The sequence below is a fragment of the Clarias gariepinus genome, chromosome 14 (genome assembly GCF_024256425.1).
Source record: "Clarias gariepinus isolate MV-2021 ecotype Netherlands chromosome 14, CGAR_prim_01v2, whole genome shotgun sequence".
Classification (NCBI taxonomy): domain Eukaryota; kingdom Metazoa; phylum Chordata; class Actinopteri; order Siluriformes; family Clariidae; genus Clarias; species Clarias gariepinus.
In genome coordinates this window covers 13500544-13519320 of record NC_071113.1, presented here as the reverse complement: position 1 = coordinate 13519320, position 18777 = coordinate 13500544, and the positions used below count along the sequence as shown (strand labels likewise).

Genomic DNA, 18777 nt, shown 5'->3' with positions numbered 1-18777 from the left:
TGGGTGTCATTGTATATCTACAATACTAGATTTGACTGTAAGTTGTATTAGTGAGGTGTTTGCCCACAAGAACAGATTCTGTGCACGTTGGCACAGACTTTACACTTCTCTGGAATGTTACTGGAGAAGTAAATTCATTAATTTTCTATACCGCTTATCCTGTACAGGGTCATAGGGAGCCTGGAGCCTGTCCCTGGAGACTTTGGGGACAAGGTGGGGAACACCCTGGACAGGGTGCCAATCCATCACAGGGCGCGTGCACACACACAAAAAACAGGCAATCAAAGAATATTAATTAGCCCAATCTGGAGGAAACCTGGCAAGGACAGGGGGAACATCCAAACTTGATGCACACAGACCTGAGGCGGGAATTGAACCCTTGACACCCTGGAGGTGCAAGGCCACAGTGCTAACTGCTAGCGTGCCATTTGAGAAATAAATTGTTTGGGGTTTTTTTGTAGATTTGTCGCACTTAAATGATCATCAAACATTTTAATATTATGCAAAGATAATGCAAGTGAATACAAAGTGCAGTTTTTAAATGATGATTTTATTTAATAAGGGAAAAAAGCTGTCCAGGTGGCATAGTGGTGTACTGGTTCACACTGTCGCCTTGCACGTCCAGGGTCCAGGTTCAATTTGCACCTTGAGTCTGTTTGCATGGAGTTTGCATGGTCTCCCCATGTTTGGTGGGTTTCCTCTGGGTACTCTGGTTTCCTCCCACAGTCCAAAGACATAGGCTAACTGGAGTTCCCAAATTGCCCATAGTTTGTGAATGAACGTGTGTGTGTGCGTGTGTGCCCTGCAATGAATTGGCACACTATCCAGGGTGTACCCTGCCTCATGCCCTAAGTCACCTGGGATAAGCGGCAACCCTGCATGCAGGATAAAGTGATCAAACAAGCTGTCTAAACCTGTTTTAGAGGGCAATATTAAATACTTTTTTGCATAGGGCTAACTATGTAAAAAAGTATTTAATATTGCCCTCTAAACCTATCAGGAGACACTTTTTCACTGTACTCTATTAGTTAAGTAGAGAGGTGGTGTCTCTGCAGAACGTCTATCAATGCTGTAGACACCCAAAGTGAAAGCTCAGCGGTTTAGCGCCGCCTGCTGGCTGACTAACGCATCGCGGCTATAACAGAGGCCCTCTACCGCTCACATTAGTTTCTAAACAAGGCTGATCTTACCGTCTCCGCACTCCCTGCATAAGCGCACTCTGTAGTCCTCCACATCCCGCGCTCCTCGCCCTGTCTAGTGCACTCCCTAGTGATTAATGCAAGACGTTAAGATGCAGCCGCTGTCAGCGCGTTCGGACACTTCCTGGTTCGGGTTTAGTGCTGAGAGCTGGGACATAGCTGCTGAATTTTTATAGCAGTTTACATTCATTCAGCTGCTCCAGTGATCTGTGAATAATCTCAGCGGACCAGCCTTATGTCAGATGACCTGAAGGTGAGTGAGAGAGCAGCAGTGCTGTAACCCGAGGGATCCCCGTATCGTAATATCCGCTTTGCTCCAATCTTACTGTATGTCGCGTTAATCTTAATGAGTCTCTTCCCTGGAGTGTCATCTGCTTTCTAGGAATATGGGAAAAGAGCTCTTGTCATTCATTTCATGTCAACACTGGCCTTTTCCTCTGGTTCTATTTATATCATTCGCATTTCCTCATCACTGTCCTCTGTCAGACAAATCAATAACCAGTATTACCAGATCCATGAGCCATAAAGGTGATTATCTTTAAACATAACATGACCTGTCAGGCTTGTATTCCAGTGCTGGTTCAAACTGAGGTTTGTTGGTTGTTTAGTGTTTATTAATCTGGACACGACAGAGCTGAGCTTTTAGCAGACAGTAAACCAGCAGGATCTTGGAGGGGTTCATGGAGATGATCAGCTACCACTTGAGGGCAACCAAACCATGGCAGTGAAAGATGAAGGCAAAACATGAGAGTGTATTAAATTAAGAGTTTACTTTGGATTTTGGATGGAGCTGGAAAATACTTACAAAAAGGTTTATGAAGATATCTTTAAAAATAGCCAAGTTACGGCAATTTCAGTGCTGACTCATGTTGACTGTCTATTGTTTACAACTTAATCAAAAAGAGCGATCAACATGCAGGAAAAGTTTACCGTTACATAACGTCCTTAATATAAGCTACACTGCATAATTTTTTTAGGAAGCAAAGACTGTTAAATAGGATAGGACACGGATTAATTCAGGAAGTAAGTAGTTCTAATCAAGTGGAAGTAGAAGGCATGGTGACGGAGTGGTTTCCACTGTGGCCTCTGACCTCCAGGGTCGAGGGGTCGATTCCCACCTCGAGTCTGTGTGCGTGGCGTTTTCATGTCCCCCCCCTCCGTTATTGGTAGGTTTTCTCCAGGTGTTCCAGTTTTTCTGCCACAGGCCGAAGACATCCAGATTAGGTTAACTGGGGTTCCCAAGTTGCCCATAGTGAGTTTGTTTATGTGTGTGAGTGTGTGTGTGCGTGTGTGTTGTTCCTGTGATAAATTGGCTCGCTGACCATAGTTCATCCCACTTCGTGCCCTTAGTCTCTCAGATCCCTGTGACCCCGTACACAGAATAAGTGGTAGAGATGATTAATGAACAAATTAAATTATTAGATATATCAAAGTTACAAAATTCAATTCAATTTTATTTGTATAGCTCTAGGCGGCACAGTGGTGTAGTGGTTAGCACTGTAGCCTTGCACCTCCAGCCAGGCTGCGGGTACTCGGTTTCCTCCTACATTGCAAAGACCTGCAGATTAGGCTAATTGGTGTTCCCAAATTGTACGTAGTGTGTGAGTGAGTGTATGTGTGTGTGCGCCCTGCGATAAATTGGCACCCTGTCCAGGGTGTACCCTGCCTCATGGGATAGGCTCCAGGCCCTGCATGACCCTGAATACTGGATAAAGCAGTATAGATGATGAGAGTGAGTGAGCGCTTTTAACAATTAGAATTGTTGCAAAGCAGCTTTACACAATCAAAAGAAATTATGGAAGTTTGTATAAAATGTAAATGTGTATGAATCAAAATGATCAGATTGTCCCTGATGAGAACGCCTAGGGCGACGGTGGCAAGGAAAAAACTCCCTGAGATGGCAATAGGAAGAAACCTTGAGAGGAACCAGACTCAACAGGGATCCCATCCTCATTTGGGTGATAACGGATAGCAGGGATTGAGCTGCATCATAAGCCCTATTCGGATGGGACTAGTTTTACAGGGGGTCGTTAGAGAAATTTCTGTTTCACAGACGTACTTTGTGATTTTAATCCCGTCCGAATCTGCCATGTCTGTCTTTGTCTTTCACGACCTCCGTAAAAATTCCAACATGAACTACCGTACTATCTCTAGTATATCTCTAGCGCGCCGGTATTCAAGTTTGCACACCAATAACGTCTTGTGCAACGCCCACATGTAAAACACAGACACTCCTACCTCTGAATGCATACATGAAATGACAGGCGTCGTCTGAAAAAAATTCTAACTCAAATGTCGTTTGGAAAACTCGTTCCATCCGAATAGGGCTATACTGTGTGTTAAGAGGCTGGATAACAGTTGATGTCTTTAGGTTAATATGGAGTCCAGTTCGTTATTGGAGGCTCAGGTAGACTGTAGGAAACTCCAGTCCTGAACTGTCAAGCGACTGTAGTCACAAGTCCTCAGAGGACAGCTGTCTGCATCAGCCGAGGTCAGGAACCGTCCCCAGTCACTACACGCACCGCAAACAGATCACATGGGGCATTCATGTCATAAAAGATATCTTACAGCAGAGAGGGGGAAACTCTTTTCCTCTAGATAAAACATAGGTTATTCAAACATATTTACTTACCTTTTGCTTCTATTTGATTGTTTTTTTCTTTTTTAAATAAAATGCAACCACTTTGTACTTCATGAAATCGAAAATTTGGAACAATGGTGGAAGATGTGTACTACATCATGAGATTGTGTGTATTCCAAGAATTCTGTAGTAAAACAACAAAAATGTCATTATAGATGCTGCTGCACTGCAGCCCGCAGCAGGTTTGAGCAACCACCTGGAGACATTGAGCGAGAGCGATAACTGGGCCATATCACCTGAATACCAGTATAGGTGAAGTTTAATTCAATTCAAAAATGCACAAAATCAAAGCCAAAATCAATCCCATCTCTAAGGCCAATAACAGTCCTGGAGCTGTGGGCTAATTTGCGGGCTGTGTATGTACTGTGTGTTGCAGTGCGCACCATGCCGAGGACCCTCCTGTGGGCTGTAGATGTGTATGGGAGGGTTTATAGCCTGTCGACAGGAGGACAGCAGTGGGAACAGTGCCGCGATGCCCACCTGGAGTTCAAACGTGTCGCCGCTGCGCTCCAGTGCTGTTGGGGCATCGCCTGTGATCACAACATCTACCTGTGCGTCCACGCCAGCGAGGTGCCAATCCGCTTCCGTGAAGAGACCTATGAAAATCAGGTAAGCCTCAACCAGTGTAAGCACCGTATACAGCCTGTGTACAGAAAGCCGTCTCATTTGTTTGAGGTGTGTTTGTGGCAGCGATGGAACCCGGTGGACGGTTTCTCAGACCGCCTGTTGCCTAGCGATCGCTGGCAGTGGAGTGATGTGACGGGCCTGCAGCATCAGCCACTGGACAGCTTCCAGCTTCCATCGGAGAACTGGGAGTGGGAGGCTGACTGGTACGTGGACGAAAACTTTGGAGGAGAGCCCACGGAGAAAGGAGTAAGTGAACATGCTCGATCAGCTGCTGACTCTCTTGAAGCTGTGGCTCATCTAATGCACATTTGCAGGGTTGGACATACGCTATTGATTTTCCGGCCACTTACACTAAAGACAAGAAGTGGAACTCTTGTGTGCGCCGTCGCCAATGGACACGCTACAGGAGGTACAAGGCACAAGACACCTGGGCTAAGGTGTGTGTAATGGGGTCTTATTTCTCGGTTTAATGGTTGCACTGTGGTTTCTGCGGCTTTGTCAGAAGTTATTGCTTCTTTTGCTTCCGTGTTCTGTGTCACCAGATCCCTTCAGAGCAGACGAGTTCCCTGCCAGACCCGTTTAATGATATAAGCTGTGGTGGTTGGGAAATCACAGAGGAGCCCAGGGGGCGTATTTCTCTATGGGCTGTCTCTCTTCAGGGCAGGGTCTGTTTTTTAACTTGTATTATGTATACAATTGTATTATTATTTAACTAATGTACATTAGTTGCTTAATTGTACAGTATATATCTTGATGTGTATCGGTGTAGGTGTGGTTCCGGGATGGAATCAGCCACTTCAACCCTGAAGGCTCGGTGTGGGAGGAGGTGCCAACTCCAGGCGAGGTGGTGCAGATTAGTTGTGGACCGGCTGACCTTCTGTGGGGGGTACTGTGGGAGGGGCAGTTCCTGGTCAGAGAGGGCATTAGCAGAGACTGCCCAAAAGGTATATATATATATGGAATACATTTATTACACTGTAATATGATTTAAATACTGTACATGTTATAAATCTATATCGGTTGTTGGATTTATTTCAACTATTTCTCCATTACAAGGGACGACATGGGTTGTAGTTGAATCACCAAACCCGGAAGTCGGAGCTATACATGTCGCTGTGGGTGTCAATGTAGTGTGGGCTGTGACAAAAGATCATAAAGTAAGAAAAGAATCAGAGATGAGTCACTGACTGAACAGCCCTTTATTCTGTATTCAGTCACTGTGTTTGTTACAGATGTCAACCTCTAACACTGTTGATTTTAATAATAGGTCTGGTTTAGGCGTGGCGTAAATTCTCACAATCCGTGTGGCTCAGGCTGGATTGGGATGGTCGGGGAGATGGTGATGATAAACGTGGGACTCAATGACCAGGTGAGAAATTTTAGGGCAGGCAGCATTAAGTTTATTCTAAAATTCTATCCCGAATCATACTGTATTCGTCACCATATACCCTGAGCTGTAGTGCAGCATGTATGAGGTGGTACTTATACTGTATGTTTCTGACCATGTCCATATGCTGCAGGTATGGGGCATCAGCTGTGACGACCGGGCGGTGCATTTCCGCCAGGGTGTGACTGTCAGTGAGCTGAGTGGGAAGGCCTGGAAGGCTGTGTCAGTCCCCAGAGACACAGAGCGCTCCCACTCCAGCGCCAGTGCTAACAGCCTGCAGAGGTGAGTGAAGGACAACAGTCTGGTGTTGTTTCGTTGGCGGAAGCCTGGGGGAGCTGTCAGCACGCTTTGTATCAGCAGTGACATTGGCTGGCCGGCTTCCGGGACACAAGAGTAATCAACAGCTCTGTCCACCAGCTGGTGTCATTTATAACATAAGCTGATGTGCCGGTTCATAATGCCAGTTGTGTAGCTATACTGTAACATACAGTTTACGAGTGTGACAGTCCAGGAGCATTAACATAAATCAATATTATTTTGCAGTGCCGGGTGTTTTTTTGGCGGCGAGGTCCGCCTGCACTCACAAAACTCCGTCCTGAATGATTTGGACTCTGAAACGGAGAAAGCAGCAGCAGCAGCTGCAGAAGAAGTGCCGCCCCCCATCGCGACTGACGAGCCTAAGAAGCGAATCCCCAAAGTGACTAGTGACAGCTTTATCTCAGAGCTGGTGTCTGATCGAGAAGGTCAGATTGGGCAACGTGCCCTCACACAGGCCACATCCATCCCTGAGGAAGAGTCTGTGGAGAGTGATGCAGAGGGAAAGGACAAAGCTGCCACGGACGTGCCGCTTTCTTCTAACCAAACCGGACTGCCAGACCCCCAGTGGAGCAACGTGGACCTGGAGGAGGCTCACACACACGTGAACGTGGGAACCGCTGGGGATGCTGCCGAGACTTGCAGCCTGTCATCTGTAGCCACTTATAACCTGGGCATGGAGGAGCCATATGGGCCTGATGATCACCCCTTGTGGGCCTGGGTTAGTGGTGGAGGCTGCTATATCGACTCGCACTCCCAGCTCCCCTGGTTTAACTCCACAGGTCAGCTGCTTGTGTCTTATATTTTAAGTCTTAGCAGTATTTATGTTTATAATATGTTTAGGCTTTTTTGTGGTTCTTCAGCGGCTGATTTACCATAGGGTTGTGAGTTCAAATCCCACTCAGTATGTAAATGATTTCATTTTAGAGACTAAATGACATGTCTAAAAACTCCCACAGACATCTGGTAAGAGACACATCACTCGTAAAAATAAATTATTGTGTTTAACACTTTTACATTTTTGCCTTATTTTAAGGAACTAATCTGTTATTCAGTAATTATGGTGACTGCATTTAGTGTCATATTTCTTTTTTAAACAATCTAAATTTGGCATGTCCTTAATATATGAAGTTGTTGCTTAGTGACAACAAAAATGGTCATTCTCCTTTTCCTTCTTTTTTTTTAAGCTAGGTATTCATAAAATTTTGACAGAATGACGTACATTCCTGGTGTCTTTGCAGCCCTGGCTGCCTCTGTGCAGGCCATGTCGCTGTCCATCACACCCGCGCAGACCGCGGCCTGGCGCAAGCAGATCTTTGAACAGCTCAGTGAGAGGTCAAAGAGAGAGATGGAAAACTTTAAACATTATGAGCAAGCCATTGAACAGGTGATGTCTTCACTGAAACTAACGTAGAAGGTGAATTTATTCTGTGGTTGCTTCATCAATTCTGTTATCCTCCTTTCCCTCTTTTTTCTTTTTACCTCTTTCAGTCAGTTTGGGTGAAAAAGGGCTCCATGCAGTGGTGGCGGGACTGGAAGCCTCACAAGTGGCTGGATGTGCAGTTTGCACTCGAGCAATTCTCAGGCGCTGAGGGCAACAAGGATGGCATCTTGTTTATTTACTATTCCTTTAACAATGAGAAAAAGGTGACCATCATGCTTACACTTTACAAATTTAGATTGAATACCAATACTGTACAAGTAGCCTACTATCGCCTAGTTATGTTAAGAACCATCAGTGTTGTAGTAATGCAGTACGCCCTCTTTCATGCTTCTCTCTTCAGTACCTACACGCGTTCATTAACGAAGTCACCATCCTGGTACCGGTGCTGAACGACTCCAAAAACACTTTCGCGATCTACACTCCAGAGAGGACTAAGCAGAGGTGGCCCATCCGCCTGGCAGCTGCCACCGAGCTGGAGATGCATGACTGGGTAAAAAAAGACAGTGCTAATAAAAGTGCTCATCATTTTACTCACCTTTAATTAGTGCACTGAATGAGTGAGGGAGGAATCTCATAGTTGCTGTACATGTTTGTCTGACAGCTTTGACTAAACCCTGACGTGTGGCTTCTTGTCCCACAACAAGTAGCAGAGCGTGTTTGTCTTGCTGTTGCTGTTTCTTGATTGACTTTGTGTTTACTCCTAGCTGGCCTTGCTCAGTCTGTCCTGCTGCGATTCCCGTGGCATCCAGGGTCCACCATCCAAACAGGCCATCTGGTCTGTTACATGCAAAGGAGATATTTTTGTCAGCGAGCCCACACCAGGACTGGAGGCCTCACCTTACCCTACACCCTGTGACCAAATGTGAGCCAATTCGCTGTCAAACAGTTGGAGGGCATGCTTATGATTTTTAAATGTATTGGTCATTATTAGACATTTTTTTTACACAGATCAGCCAACCATTAGAATTAAAACCAACTAGGATTTTGCTTGGGAACACTGGGGCAGATCCGGCCCCTCTGGGATGTGGCTCTTGGGGGTCTCTGGGGGGTGTGATGTGCTGTAGGTTGCGAGGGTGGTGCCTGGGCATTCTGGTACCATTCTGTTGTGGCCAGTATAGATTTTTTTTATTTGATTTGTGCTGCATTGGCTTTTCTGTGCGACTGGACCAGCCTTTTGGTCTCTGCAGGCATGTGGGAGCCTTGGGTCACCAGTTTCCTGGTGTATACGTAGAGATCAGTGTTGTCCAGTTCACCTGGCGGTGGTGTTGGTGTTATGGCTGATCAATATTTAATGAATATATTCTTTATTGAACATTGACTAGTTTAATCTGTTAAAGACTAAAACATAAAAATATCAGCACAGAATATTGCATTTTTTTTCTCTTAATTTGATTTTAGTATCCAAAAAAACAGTATCTAATGCAGTATCTAAATTTTGACCCAACTATGCTGTCAAAGTGCTGACCGCAAAGGGGGGTTGGACATGTAAAGTATCTTTTTTCCATGAGCAAATTCAAAAAGCTATCAGCACAAAAGACACAGTCTGTTCTTGACCCGTACAAGTCGGACAACATATTTTTTGTTAAATACAGTGGCACAGTCAGGAGCATAATAAAGTCTTTTTTGTCAGAAAGAACACTTTACCATTCTCAGTCGAATAATAAGGACAGTGCTGAAGGCGAAGAAGAATTCCTAATAGCCACAGTCCAAAATGATAGTTTAATTGGTTCTTAGGTTTCAAAATCAACTATTAAATCAGTCTTTAAAAAAAAAAAAAAAAACTATTATCTTAAAAAACATTTTAATCGTGAAGGCTTGGGTTCTTAAATGTCTACGCTTCAAGTATTACTCATTAGATACTGATAGGTATTACTGAGGTACTGTTATTTGCTGATTTTTATGAAAGGTGCCAGTAATTGTGTAATTAACTGTATATAATGCACAACACAGACCGTTTGTTGATGAGTGAATACGTTGTAGAATAATTATGCAGAACTTTAGAATAACTGCAGATATAATAATAACATTTTAGAGAGTTATACAGGAAGTGTTTTACATTCTTAAGAAACTTGTTTGTTTACAGCATATTGTATACTGTATATGCTGTATATGTCATTTGTGGTATGAGCAGATTACAGTTTGAGGGATCATCAGGCAGTTTCATTAATCTAACAGGTTCTGGCGCCAAGTTGGAGGACATCTAAGAATTGTGGAGTGTAACAGTCTAGGAGTAGTGTGGGGAATCGGCTATGACCACACAGCATGGGTCCACACAGGCGGCTACGGGGGAGGCTTCTTTCAGGGTAACTAAGCCTCTGTGAATATTCTTTGCTTACCAAGGTATGCATGGTGCATCAAAACAAACCGCAGATGTATTTCATATCCAGGGCTTGCCAGCAGCACAGATAACATCTACACCCAGACTGATGTGAAGAGTGTATATATTTATGAGAACCAGCGCTGGAATCCTGTTACTGGCTACACAAACAAGTAAATATCACACCTTCATATGATGATATAACACTTGAGTCTTAATCAGGCAAAAAAAAAAAAAAAGTCATTTACAGTGTCATGATCAATAGCTCAAGAAAAAACACATTGGTAGAATAGAAGTATTTTTTTATTATTGCAGTGTTGTGTTTATATAAATGTGAATGTTTATTTAAATATGAACTTTATCTGAGTTTTTTTAGGAAATATTATCATCATAGGTGGCTGAGAATAAGGGTTAATAATGATAAGTGTGATGAATGAATAGTGTGTGCACTCTTTGCACTTCTTGTGTGTCTCCTACAGAGGGCTCCCTACAGATCGCTACATGTGGAGTGATGCTTCAGGCCTTCAAGAGTGTACCAAATCCAACACTAAACCTCCCTCGCCTCACTGGACATGGGTTTGTTGTGATGCTAACTATTAGCCTACTAACCTACCTTCTTTTATTATGAATATGTTTTCGCAAGCATCGGGCTCTTTAAAATGTATTTTGTCGTATTATAATTTGATGTGAAGAACTTTGATAGCATGTGTGATTGATTGGCAGGTGTCAGACTGGGTCATCGACTATGGCGTAACTGACGGAACAGACAGAGAGGGCTGGCAGTATGCAGCTGATTTTCCAGCGTACGTTTGCGAATATTTAGTGCATTACATCTGTGCAGTGTATGTGCGTGATCTCTAAACTGGTACAAGCTGTTTTTGTTAACAACAGTATTTGTTTTGTCAGGTCATACCACGGTCATAAAACCTTGAAGGACTTTGTCCGTCGCAGGCGTTGGGCCAGGTATTATAGGCTCTTAGTCCTTGTGTGTGTGTGGGGGGGGGATGCTGTGTAGGAAAATTGCAGCTGTTAATAAAATATTTAATGGTTAAAGTTCCTATATCGTATTTATTCCTAAACTTCACAGAAGCTCTCAATACAAAATGTACTGTATTTCATGATTTGTTTAAAATATCACTCATTACATGAAATACTAATTTTATATTTCAGCAGTAACAATTCACACAATATAATTTCTTTTAATATTCAATCAACTATCTCCTAGTCTCCTTATTGCAAATCCCTACTCACTTTTGCACTGGACATGGGTTTGTTGTGATGCTAACAGTTACCGGTTTGGGAAGGTGAGGGTTAATACCTACACTACATACAATTATCCATGTCACTGTGTATAAACATCTAGGTTGTTCTGCTTTTCTCTGTACAGGAAGTGTAAACTCACCACCACAGGGCCATGGCAGGAAGTTCCACCTATCGCTCTGAGTGATGTTACAATTTTGCCATGTAGCCCAAAGACCACAGTGGAACAGGTGCCTTTGTGGGCCATCAGCAACAAGGGAGACGTGCTTTGCCGATTAGGGGTCTCCTCGTTCACACCTGCCGTAAGATATCCTTCATTTAAAATTTAAGCATGCATTATTTTTATGTTTAATTATTGTAACCTTTGTTTGTTTTTTTTTGTCATATGAAATGGGCTTTTTAGGGAACATCATGGCTCCATGTAGGAACAGACCAGCCTTTCAAGTCCATCTCGATTGGTGGGGTGTATCAGGTGTGGGCTGTAGCCAAAGATGGCTCAGCATTTTACAGAGGAGCTGTATCATCCCAAAATCCTGCAGGTGACATTCCTGCTGTCCATTGCTTGTCTTATCACATGCCTCTATTGCAGATCTGCCAGACTTAATCTATTTTGTGAGAGAGTTCTGCATTTTAAAAATCAGAGTAGGGCAAGGTACCAAACTTCAATACTTTTGTAACCGACTGAATAGCTTAGATACTATCAATAGTAGAGAAAAGTCTTGAATCATCATATTTGAATACCCAAGTAGTAAATCTTAGTACCATGAGTGGGCCAATAATTATTCAGCATGCTTCTGAAAATCTGGTGTCCTCCTACAGTCCAAAGACATATAGATTAACCTAACTGCAGTGTGTGCGTGCTGAGTGAGAGTGAGTGTAATGTAATTTGGATCATACAAAGTTGGTATTAAAAAAAAAAAAAAAAAAAAAGTAACTCCCAGGAACCATGGAGTCAAGGTATCTGAAGTACCGAAGTATTGGTACTGCTATTGAAAATTCTTGAATGATACCCAGCCCTACATTAGAGTATGAGTTATAAATTAAAAATGCACCAAGATACATATGTTTTTTTAATTCATTAAAAAAAGGGAAGCTAATAGAATTGACATCTGGAATGACATGTACGTGTAAATCTTCAATGCTTTTTGTATAAACGGGGGGAAAAAGACGACAAAATTTGTCTGAAAGAATGCAGTTAAATAGGATGAAGTAGTAAATACAGTATAACTTCTTAAAAATCTTAGAAATTAAAAATTTAAAATGCAGTTTGTTTCACTGCCGATTAAATGGTTTTAGAAGCAAATGAAACTGTCATATATAAAAAGGAACAATAGACAAAAGATTATAAAAAGGACTATGTTTATTCGTGAAAGACCATTTAAAGGCTTTGACTGAAAAAAGTGTCAGTTATCAGGGGGAAAAAAACCTTTTTACCTTTATAAGTTAAATTAACAATATCTATTCAGTGGAGGTTCTCCATTGTCTGTGACGCCCCAGACTGTGTAATCAGGAGGAAAAAAAAAACTTGCAAGTCATACTCTTTCTGTCTGTCTTACTCACTCTCTCTCTCTCTCTCTCTCTCTTTCACTTTGCCTTTGTGTCTGCAGGAGACTGTTGGTACCATATACCCTCTCCAGCTACCCAAAAGCTCAAACAGGTGTCGGTGGGCAGGACGTCCGTCTGTGCAGTGGATGAGAATGGTAACACCACTATTAGCTGTGACTAAGTGTGGCTCAGAGTCTTTCTTATGCATGCGTCATACAGTACTGTGCAAAAGTCCTAAGCCTGTCTCTTTATTTTTTAATTTACTTATGAATGTATGTATATACAAACTTATGCTATGCATGTTAATTTTATGACTTCATTAAGTCAGTACAACCTATTTCCAAAATTAGTATTCTTGTATTCAAGAAAAATATCTGTAGGCCAGAAAAGAAAGCAGCATATTATGTAAAAGACTCTGTTTCAGGCAAAAAATAAATAAAAACACAAAAAGAAAGCTTCTGAGTTTCACATGCATTAAAAAAAATTAAACAGGTGCAACAAAGTCCTCAGAAACTTTGTGGCTGGTTTTGCAGGATGTTTAGTAAAAATATGCAGTTAATTCTCTTATAAAACTACACAACTGGTATCTGAGACTACTGTATATTTTAAGCCAAGGATTGTCACACCCATTATTGACATTGTTTCATTCATTAATGTTTATTGCTTTTTATAGTATTTGTTGAAAAACCTTTTTTTTAAAAGCTCTACAGCAGGTGCCTAAGATTTTTGCACAGTACTGTATACAAGCATTTGTTTTGTAACAATATTATACAAAACATTATGTACTGTAGCATCCATTTGGTTCAGGCTGTGCAGTGCTGTGTAACACTCAGGTATGACTCTGTATGTGCAGGAAACTTGTGGTATCGACATGGTGTGACACCCAGTTACCCTCAGGGTTCATCGTGGGAGCACATCTCCAATAATGTGCGAAAAGTGTCTGTGGGGCCACTAGACCAGGTATGTAGCTGGCTTGTGCCACTGATGATTGTCCTCAGTGTTGGATAGTGGATTTTACAAGGATTAGAATGATTCCTTGAAAAACAGATGTGAAGGAGATGTTCTTGAAGTTCTTTCTACCGTTCTATAACAATTTATCTATCTATTGTTACCACACATTTACAGCATTTGGCAGACGCCCTTATCCAGGGCGACTTATGTTTTATCTAATTATACATCTGAGCAGTTGAGAGTCTTGCTCAAGGGTGCAACAATAGCAACTTGGTAGTTTTGGGGTTTTAACCTGGGACCTTCTGATCAGTAATCCAACACCTTAACCACTGAGCTACCCCTAGTGCTAAACCTACCACCAAAGCCAATTGTTTTGCTATGACCTCACATCTTGAAGTATTTTACTGCTCTTATACCACAGCCATTTTCAGCAGTTTTTAATTTATTAATGAATGACATGTTTGTCTTTTTAATTGATTACCCTTCTCTTTGAGACAAGTTCCTGTTATTATTTAAGTTATAGTAGTGATAAAACCTCATTTTCCTTTTTTTCCTGAAATGTATAAAACAGAACTACATCTTTTTTTTTTTGGATTATGGAGAAACCAGAAATCATAACGTCCTGAAGAGTCTTCTATGGTGCAAAAGTCTCTTAAATTACTCAAAACTGTGGTCAAAGTAATTCATACCTACTGTATTGTACAGATTCAACAACCCAGCAGCTCTCTGCTATAAGTCTATATAATATAATAATGACAAACAGCTGCCTTAAATTGGTTAACCATTTAATAAAAATATGTTCTTGAGCTTTTTTGTGTGTTTTCAGGTATGGATTATTGCTGATAAGGTCCAGGGCAGCCACAGTCTGAGCTGTGGGACCGTTTGCCGCAGGCTGGGGGTACAACCCCTGGAGCCTAAAGGACAGACGTGGGACTACGGCATTGGGGTGCGTGTGTCTTAAGTGATTGCCTGTGATACATTGCTTCATTTACAGCTTGTTAAGTGCTAAGCCTGAATAATACAAATGTCCTTTTTCAAAACACAGGGTGGTTGGGACCACATCACCGTGAGAGGCAATGCACTGGAGGCGCCGCGTATCCTTATGCCATCACTGAATGACAGCGGAAAAAGTCACACAACGCCACACGGCTTGCAGCCGGCAGAGATGAACGGCAACACTGTGGGATGTTAGCAGCATAACCTTTTGCCTTCTGTCTACCCTTGTCTCTCCCTCTCTGTACTCTCTAGCCCTGGTGTAGCAGCTCACCCCCTTTTTCTAATAGTCATATAGCTAATGTGTGGTACCCGTAAGCTTCTGATTTAATCTCTCAGCAGTGACACATCAAATTGCATTCTTTTCTTTTTTTTCCAAAAGGAAACAGTCTCATACCATCATACTGGTTGTAATATTTCTAAACTTTTTACCTAGTTATTTTTTAATTATATTTCTTAATTGTATTTAATTTATTTATTGATCTATTTATTTATTTGTCTGTGGATACACATGTTTGGTCTTGGTTTTGTTTTTTCGTTTCTTTATTTGATTTGTAGTAGCAAATAATACAGTGTGTTCAAGGCTTGGTGTAGGCTCGACAAGGTACTCCACTGACGAAGACATCACAAACAAAGTACACACTTTTAAAGACAAGGCCATTTTACCAGCATGGAAATAAACACAGGATTACGGATCAGACTCTACGGATCAGAGTTGGATCACATACACAGTGACTGACGCTTGCTAAACATGAGTTTCCTACTAAGCACTCAACATTAAAACCAGAGTAACATCCTGTTCTTGAGAAGCTTGAAGAAGTGTCAGCTAGCTGCTAGGAAAATAAACCTTTATTAATTCAGCTGGCCGTTATCTCTAAGCTCACTGTAGTGGTATCATCAATACTTAACATTTAGACAATGGTTTACTTTTCTCAGGAATCCCAAGGTGTATGTTTCATCAGAATTGAATAACTGATGACTATCTGTATTGTTTTAAAAGCAGCACAAAAGAGATGTTGGAAAAAGTTTATTTTTCAAAATTTTCATTATGGGCAGTGCTACTGTATGATGGTCATTGTCATTTTAATAAGACTTTTATGCTGGCAGGTAAATGTGGTTTTCTCTTAAAGCACGATTTTAGGGCATTACGTGTGGATAAGTATAAATAAAAATTAAATAAAACTATAATATATATAGACGCAAACATAAAAACAACTTGAATGTTGTTGCTGGTAAATTGTATGTCGATGAAAAGAAAAGAAAAGGTCTACAGTTTGCACCATGTTTCTGTCGACATACAATAATGAAATACAGATTTTTAACTCTGGACATTTATGGCTGTAAAAACTTAAATTATGGAAATAGTATTTATTAAAACGCTCCCTGATGTAAATGTATGCATGACATGTGCCCTTAAAATAAATGTGACTTCAAATAGCTTTCTTCTCTGTTACTGTGATTCACTACGCTATGCGCAAGGGTTTTAGTGCTGCTTTGGTCTTTATGTACTCTGTAATAGGCAGTTCTTTGGTTATTTTCTTTTTCAACTGGTCCCTGTATTTATATAATAACTAGGAAATATTTGCCTCATTATGGCACAATGGGATTGAAGACTATTTAACCCTTATAAAATAATCCTTCAAACCAATATTAGACTTTAATATCCTCTGTAAGCCAGTCTCAGAGTTTAGGAGTTCCTCATTGGCATCACTGTGTGTTATTTACAGTAAACTGTACAGTCTTATCAATACTTTGCAGTGGTCTGAATGATGCAGTGGCTGTTAGCTGCTCTGGCTGAAGCTCCGGATGTGCTCCAGGTACTGGGACAGGTCAGTGTGGCCTTCATCCTCCAGATGCTGCTGAGTATCCATGTGGGGCAGACAGCCACCAGACATGCCCAGGATTATAGTAGTCAAGGCTTTAATGTAGTTCTTGGCCAGTGTCAGAGTCTCAATCTTAGAGAGCTTTTTGTCCATTCGGACGTGCGGAATGGCCTCCCGCAGAGCCTGAAAAGCATTGTTCAGTTTGTGCATCCTTTGCCGTTCTCTCTCGTTGCTCTCCAGCCTGCGCACGTTGCGCTCCTTAGCGCTGCTGTGTTGGCATCGGCGACGGCGTGTGCCTGTCCTTGTTCTGCCTGACGCCCGCCATGATGACCCAATCGGAAGAGAAGCCTCAGACCCCTCCTGTTCGCTGGAACCAGGCTCTACATCCAGCTGTAGGTCAGCATGCTCCTGCTCAGTCCAGGAGTGCTGACTCCTTTTCGAGCCCTTTCCTTTAGACTTCATTTTTATATCACCCACACGACCGTGCAGGCCCTGAGGGAAAATATATAAAACTCTGTGATCAACTCTGTCTGAGTGTAAGAAAATTAATCTTTTTAGCTTTGTAAATGTGATGTAGGAACTCGGATTGACTTGAAAATTTATAAATATTTAAAATTATATATAATATTTACAAATAAAAAATATATCCACTTATAAATTTTAATTCAATGTATAATGGTTGTCACATGATATTCACAACATTTTATAGAAGACCAATGAGGTAAACATTCTGTTGAAGATATTATACACTGTACACTGATGTAGAGAATCTGGAGTCATGATTGTGATGGGAAAAAAAACCCACTTTTTTCTTTGTGGTTAACTCTTGCGACATTTAACTTAAATGTATGACGGCCTATAAAAGAAAACACTTACCATGTTGGCTTTTTCATTTCTACCAAGTTTCCTGGTTACACAACCACCCGTACACTACACCACTCAAGTACCAAAGAGTTTTTTTCTATATTTTTACACCTTTTTAATACATAATGCAGCTGAACACATGAATATAAAGTTGATTGTATGGCAGCTTCTTCAGCATCTCTGGTCTGTGTGTACAGTTTTTATGATCTTTCCATATTAGGTGAAATTATCCGCTAATACTCTGGTTGTGTAAGTGCATGTGTGCATGTGTGTATGCACATAAAAGATAAAAGAATGGATGGACCTGATGTGTCCATGTTTAAAATACACAACAACAACAACAATAATAATAATAATAATAATAATAATATAAAAGATGTACCAATGCAACAACGAGAAAGAGTGAAGCTTGGTCAATTTATGTCAGAAAGCAAAGTACTTCAGAGGCTTTTACTGTTCTCTGGTAATGTTGACATTTCAATGGAACTGCCTCCAAGTCATCTCAAGGTTTTTAGTTTTAGTTAAACCTGGACATATTGCTTTAAATAACCCTTTATGATGGACATAGCTATGAGAAGTTCACCTTCCTCAACAGACATACTGTGATATTATAAAGAAACTGTAAGTACAGTAGCTTAATCTCAAGCAGTTACACAAATATATATATTAATGTATACAGGTTGTGCCTTAACACTAACCTTACAGTTTGAAGTAGACAGGCGTCATATACTCTCTTCCTGGCTTTATGAATAATCTTTTTTTGTTCGGTTGGTTAAAAAATATAATAAGAGGGAAAAAAGTGATGTCTTACCGTGAAACTGAATTTTACACAACTGCTGTAAAACTCCCTGACAGCCAAAGACACGCAGTTAATGAAGAGACCTCACTCATAAGTGAGGACCCTCATTTAAGTGTTTTTTTTTTTTCCCCTCTGAGCTGAACTCCACAGACACACATACATACACACAGCGCCAGTTTATCCTAAAGCTACGAAGTGATAACGGTCACACGCGCGTGCAGCTGGCTACCTGTTTCTGCTTTATGTCCACGTAGCACAGCTTCGACCAATCAGAGGTGAGATCCGCGGAACCGTCTAAAACCGCACACTGTAGATCTAAGTAGTGTGATAAAGCACTACTCGACCACGGGTTATTACACTTAACATAGTCGGCACACACTTTCGAGTACGAGGTGGGGGGGTGTTTGGGAAGTGTCCCGGAGCTGTCTGGAGCGCGCGCGGGTGCGCGCTCGTTATGTGTCGAGAGCGCGCTAGGAAACGGTTATAAATTTGAATGTTTTGGGGTATTTGGCAAATTATGAAATAAATTGTGTGTGTGTGTGTGTGTGAGAGAGAGAGAGATAAAGAAAGAACTGTAAGCTATAACATCTATGACGTATAAAATATAATATA

General features: G+C 41.5%; 2 protein-coding genes across 2 annotated transcripts; one reads left to right on the top strand and one right to left on the bottom strand.

The window, feature by feature from the left end:
- The first annotated feature begins 1317 nt into the window (after window positions 1-1317).
- Window positions 1318-16116, top strand: tecpr1a (tectonin beta-propeller repeat containing 1a). Its single transcript, XM_053511536.1, has 26 exons — window positions 1318-1452; window positions 3996-4092; window positions 4217-4449; window positions 4531-4713; window positions 4782-4904; window positions 5010-5132; window positions 5237-5411; window positions 5524-5624; window positions 5735-5836; window positions 5988-6136; window positions 6398-6951; window positions 7411-7556; window positions 7661-7816; window positions 7954-8103; window positions 8318-8475; window positions 9789-9916; window positions 10001-10103; window positions 10410-10506; window positions 10654-10733; window positions 10837-10893; window positions 11318-11492; window positions 11594-11729; window positions 12798-12890; window positions 13589-13695; window positions 14513-14632; window positions 14732-16116. The coding sequence occupies exons 3-26, from the start codon at window positions 4225-4227 to the stop codon at window positions 14876-14878; spliced, it is 3588 nt and encodes a 1195-aa protein (XP_053367511.1). The 5' UTR covers window positions 1318-1452; window positions 3996-4092; window positions 4217-4224; the 3' UTR covers window positions 14879-16116.
- Window positions 16117-16255: 139 nt separating this feature from the next.
- bhlha15 (basic helix-loop-helix family, member a15) lies at window positions 16256-18524 on the bottom strand. Its single transcript, XM_053511537.1, has 2 exons — window positions 18178-18524; window positions 16256-16994 (listed from the first exon to the last, which is right to left on the bottom strand). Exon 2 carries the CDS (start codon window positions 16962-16964, stop codon window positions 16461-16463), a length of 504 nt encoding a protein of 167 aa, XP_053367512.1. The 5' UTR covers window positions 16965-16994; window positions 18178-18524; the 3' UTR covers window positions 16256-16460.
- Window positions 18525-18777: the final 253 nt, after the last annotated feature.

Excerpts from the sequence above, each read along its gene's own strand:
- tecpr1a (XM_053511536.1), top strand. The coding sequence starts at position 4,225 with ATGCCGAGGACCCTCCTGTGGGCTGTAGATGTGTATGGGAGGGTTTAT. Across the intron at positions 8,476-9,788 it reads CCTACACCCTGTGACCAAAT|GTTCTGGCGCCAAGTTGGAG; the intron begins GTGAGCCAATTC and ends TTAATCTAACAG. Across the intron at positions 10,734-10,836 it reads TATGCAGCTGATTTTCCAGC|GTCATACCACGGTCATAAAA; the intron begins GTACGTTTGCGA and ends TTGTTTTGTCAG.
- bhlha15 (XM_053511537.1), bottom strand. The coding sequence starts at position 16,964 with ATGAAGTCTAAAGGAAAGGGCTCGAAAAGGAGTCAGCACTCCTGGACT.